The 5,596-nt window shown below is 39.6% G+C and overlaps 1 protein-coding gene across 1 annotated transcript in view; it reads right to left on the bottom strand.

Annotated features, from left to right (window-relative positions):
* Positions 1-1,436, bottom strand: part of LOC145405341 (uncharacterized) — a 7,610-nt gene extending 6,174 nt beyond the window's left edge. The window contains exon 1 of the mRNA XM_080276752.1: positions 1,417-1,436. Coding sequence (XP_080132878.1) covers positions 1,417-1,436 — 20 coding nt within the window. The remainder of the gene's footprint in view (positions 1-1,416) is intronic.
* Between the last annotated feature and the right edge of the window lie 4,160 nt (positions 1,437-5,596).

Genomic DNA, 5,596 nt, shown 5'->3' with positions numbered 1-5,596 from the left:
CTCATGTTTTTGGTTTCACTCCAGTAGCCCTGCCTTCCCCACCCTCTGGCATGCAAGGAAACTATTTTACTTCCTCATCCCACAGCCACTGATATTATAAACCTCACTCCCACTACGTATCATTTACTTTATCCTTGTTACTTATAGACAATTTTTTTTTCAGAGTTTTCGAGAAGGATATTTTTCTAACTAGATGGGTTAGATATAAAATTCATTAACTCCATCAATGCGAGAGGCAGAGTTTGAAGAATTGTCTGAACGTATGAGAAATAATAATAATAATAATAATAATAATAATAATAATGGTAGTAGCAGTAGTAGTAGTAATGAAAATAATAATGATAATAATAATAATAATAATAATAATAATAATAATAATAAATACGCCTCAGGATTTAACCTTACAGTTCAGTGGTGTATGCAAGTCACCAGTTTCTGGCGATGATTTGTGGAATATCTATAAATTGGTATTTATAATTAGCCTGCATCCCACATAACAGAGGCACCCTGCAAAAATAAAGAAAAGTTAGATTTTTCCCTCCTGTTCGTAGAAAGAAAATCATATGCTTTGGAAATTATCACAGAGAACTAATGGCATGTCCACACCCTCCTGTTCTCAGTTTTAAGAGGCTTTGTAGCACCTCTTCCTGAGCAACTTATTCTGCATACAAATATTTTCGTACGTGTTATTTATGATTTTTTATTAACGACAAAGTTTATTTTAACGGTATATAAGAGAACAGTGGGATAAAATGTGCAAAATAAATCGCTAAGGGAGAGGTTTTATGACCGTTGCATCATTCCCTTGTCTCTCAGACTGTCCCCTTTATTTTAGGTCATAAGCTGTCACGCCTCTTGATTACCTTACAGAGATTTTTTGTTTACAATATTAGATCTGAGACACAGGACTGTATTGCTTGTCACCTTAGATAATTCTTAATGCCTCTTCTTATGCGACTTATTTTACCTATTACGTATTTTTATAATTTTGTGCGCGACTGAAGCAAAGTATGTCGACACTAAAGTTTATATATAGCACGAACGAGGATATACGAGTACATATAATTCGTACTGCTAGCAATAATTCACCAAGCAAAAGGTGTTACGAAGTCTCCCAAGCATGTACAATACTTCTTTAGCACCTTGTCGTTAAATTAATAAAATACACGATTTGACAGAATCAAGATTTTGATTACAGTAATTTTGAGACTCATAGCACACCAGATATTAACTTGTGTGTGATATTGTTAAGTTCAGACATTGCTTAGTATTATTATCACGTATTATAATATGTTCTAGTGTGTTTATTCTAACCCGACGAAGATCCTTAACTCCTTTCAGCGCAGGTGATAGATGCAGAACTAGTGGAAAGTCGATCTGGCCAGTAACCAAGGAGACTCATTCCTACTTCATAACTTAGTCTGATCAAATTTCATGCTGCCACGCCTAAGTATTCAGTATACATTGGTGGTGCAGTCCCCTGAAGTGAGAAAAGATATACAGTATATATATAGTGATGAAGTATTGGATAAGTAGCTTAAATCTCGCGCCGTCAGTGTTAAGGTGTGTTAAGGCAGGTCGTATCCATCCACAGAGCTCGCAGTGAGTCGTCCTCGAGCGATGGTTCTTCCCTCACCCCACCTCGACCCCTCCACCCTCCCTCAGCCTTCTCAGATTCTCGGGGAACTAAGTGAGGCAGAGTGCGACCGTGAGATGTCCAAGGGTGAGGGCGGGAGGGTTAGAGGACCAGCTTCAAGTAGTAGGCACGTGGAGGAGAGCATCAAGGCGGAACTGGCGGAGCTGCTTCAACGCTATGAGCACCAGCAACAGCGACAGGAAGAAAACAGGCAGCAGCAGCACCAGGATAAACAACGACCGCCGGAGAATGGCAACCCTTACACTATCAATGTATAGCAATGCTGATAACATATTCCATTTCCCTTACAGTTCCCTCCCCGCCGCTGACACCATACCAATATTCTCGGTGGGTGCAGTCACCATCAGAAATCCTGTTGCCTGCCGTTCCTACCTCTCTTTTCACGAACTTTGAAATTCGGTGTGGTGAATCCGCAGCAACCGACGCTAATGACTTGGCTTCGGATTGATGTCATGAGCGACGTTTGCTGCAGATCACCACATGAATATGAAAGTGCATAGAGAGAGGGGCGAGAGAGGCGACAGAACATTTGATGCCGACTGCACACTCGAGGGGCCGTAAAAACTGATCCACCCCAGCCGACCCAGAGACGAAGCCCGAGTCTTTTCTGGACGAAGAGTCACCCAAACCATCAAGAGTAAATCACACACGGATACGCGTTTTGAACCTTCTAAGGCCTCATAACCAATTACTGTATCTTTTTTTTTTTTTTTTAAATAGGATCAATAATTGTACGAAATATACGCGGCTGTTATTTCATTATCAGGGTGTCGCATTTTGTATAAGGAACGTTTATTTCTTTATTTAGCATATATATATTTATATCGATATATAATATAAATATATAAATTCACTTAATTTATTTATATTTTATTTTATCATATATTTTAATTTATCTAGTGTATTTATATAAAAATCCGTATGTATAAATATATATCTTTATTTATCAATATGGATAGATAGATAGACAAATAGATAGATATAGATATAGATTAGTTCACGATACAAACGACTCATAAGGCTGTGTTAACAAGGATTTGATTAGTAATTATCAAATTAGGATATTTTAGCATAAACTGTGTGTAACAAAAATATCTCCTCATATCCAAACATTACTAATTTTTAAAAACGGCGGAGATGAGATGATATGAGACGCTTGTCCACACAAAAGACAGGGTTCTCGTCCAACCACAGCTACACCTTTGGTCAAACACTGTGAATCTCGAGCAGGTGTTCAGAAGTGTCACTTTAGTTTCCACTTGTAAGTTCTGAGCCATCATTCCTCTCCAACTGTTCGAAGGCTATCCATGGAGCTTAAACACAGTGATTATACTTAGAGAGCATATCATTATCGTTTTTTAGGCAGGCATTTGTTTAACAAGGTGAAATACGTGAAAACACAATTGGCTTTTATGAAGCCTCGGATGGTTCATAGCAGGTGCTCGTGTGTGCGTTGCTCTTGAATGTTAGGGTGAACCTCGACCAGAAAGGATTCTGGGCTCATATCCGGGTTTGGCGAGGGTTGTTCAGCTTTTGGGGTTCTCTAGTGAACGTACAATTGACTACATATGAACCGGTACGCCATCAACGTGTAGCAGAAGTCTTGCATTTGGTACACTGAAAGTCTTGACCTATAATAGCACGTTTGTTGGTGGTACCGGCATGAATGAGTGGAGATGTCAAAGAGTGGATGAACTGACCGCATAACTGTGATGCGTGAACGTCGGAGTTTGTTGTTACTCATAGACCTCCCGTTCACACAGACATTCTCCCAGGTTCCTGTGTGGAAAAGTGTACATTGTGCTCTCTAGTCTTGCATGTTGCAGGGACGGTTCAGTCTAAATTTTTGAGGGTCGGAGACATTATGCCTTCATTATGACATTATTAGTCAGGCAGGCAGTCAATGGTTGTAAAAAAAAATGTTACAAAAATGAAAATGGTTTCTGGAAAGAGAAAAACAAGTAGGGGAAACATCCGAAATGCTGACTGAGACGTCCTCTCAGCGCAAAAGAATTGGGTTGCTAAATAAATGGATGCCAAATCCCTTGCGACCTGTTAACTTGCGCCCTATTCTCGTCTGGGAAGGAAACTCCTAACACATTTTCCTAAGCTACGTAGTTTGTTTGTTGCGCCGTATTGTCCTCTTCCGTTTTACATGTCCTCCATATATCGCCATACTCAGCATAAATAACATACGAACGGATAATAACTATCCACATCCAGAAATAAATCGCTAAGGAAGTGGTGTTGCGGAGCTTCCATAACCGACGAGAATATGGGCCTTAACTCCTAGAATATGGTGACTGTGTTTTCTGAATTAGGGAAAAAAGAACTCTGATAATGAAGGGATTAATGAGAACTATATTTAAACCATTCAGTTCGAATAATTTCAACAAAGCTGAATAGAAGCTTCAACATAGCAACGAACTTAGGAAAAAAATGTCATGAGAGTTAGAATTATGATTATAACAAAGTCTGTACTTAAAAGACACATAAATTGGTACACTGTAAGAGACAACAGATTCGCCAACTAACCCTCTGCATCTGCCTTCATATTAATTTTACTGTACGGCGTGTCCGTCTTTTTCCTCCTCTGGCGTTTCGTACCAAAGGACACCATGCTTGGGCTAAGAAGCATTGGAAGCCCTTATCATATTAAGAAAAGTAGCCAGCGGAGGAAAGATGAAAAAGCAGAGAAGAGGTGAAATGTTGGACGAGAATTTTATCCCAGACTGTAAAAAGTCCATTCACGTAACATAAGGAACAGCTATCCATTGTGAAAACTTGCTTATATAACAACCCAGGATATATGAGCTTACTCTTACACACAAACACACTGAAACTTCTGCCGTTACACTCTGCGCCTCAACATACAGTAGTATTTCATGGCTGTGTTATTTGATGTAATGTTACTCGTTGTATATGAAGAGTAAGCAAAGAATGTAAATTATGGAGTATGGTATAAGAAGTTGTGTATGTTTTTATATGTTGTCATATTTTCTGATTCGATGTACATTATAAAGAATATGCACCGCACTTTTGATTCCACAATAAACTATTCCACCCATTTCAGCAGAGAAAATCTAATTTACCTGTGAATGCATGAATATGGTTTTATTAACCTACTGACCACAGCTGCAGACAATGAGTATTGTTCCATATCTCAGTTAAGCAGCAACTGGAACTCTTAGACTATTCTGAAAAGTTTAGCATTGGCTCCCAAGATCACGTCATTGGGTTTCTAAAGTTATTGGTCACTGTCACATCATTAGTTGGTATGAAGTGTAGATCCCGGTATTTATGTCTGCAGTTGTTCACTGACGATCTGGTTGAGGACATTTTTCACACCATTGAAAACATTCATGAAGAGATTGCTGGAGTTTTGTTTTGATCGGCGTGTGTGTGTGTGTGTGTGTGTGTGTGTGTGTGTGTGTGTGTGTGTGTGTGTGTTAACAATATAACCTCTTAAAATTTTTGTCCCCTTGGGGAGGGGGGGTAAGAATACTTCCCCAGTATCCCTGTTTGTCGTCAGAGGCGACTCAAAAAGGGCCTTTTTGTCTTCAGTCATTCTCTCATTACATGTCTTCATCTCTTCTGGTATTCACTCTCTCTTGCACTTTGATCCATATTTCTGTCCACCTTTACTTACCCTCCTTTCAGGGTTCATCATTTGGTTTCATGGCATGGATAGTTTAACGGCCTCCGTGACATTGACTCTTCCTCCTTTCGGGGAAGGGTCAAGCCCGCCGGCTCTATCAATGCTGACCCTGCCAACACCAGTTCTTTCCAATGTCGAACTTTAATAACATTGACTCTGCCAACGCTATCATCTATCGATGCTAACTCTGCCAATGCCGACGTTATGAACTTCGACTCTATAAAGCGGCGAATCTATCGATATTAACTCTACCAATGCCGAGCTCTATTGATGCCGACTCT

This window comes from Coenobita brevimanus, chromosome 66 (assembly GCF_032717465.1).
Source record: "Coenobita brevimanus isolate Jiangsu-jjx chromosome 66, ASM3271746v2, whole genome shotgun sequence".
NCBI classification, from domain to species: Eukaryota; Metazoa; Arthropoda; class Malacostraca; order Decapoda; family Coenobitidae; genus Coenobita; species Coenobita brevimanus.
The sequence above is the reverse complement of the archived record's forward strand: the minus strand, read 5'-3'. Positions and strand labels throughout refer to the sequence as shown.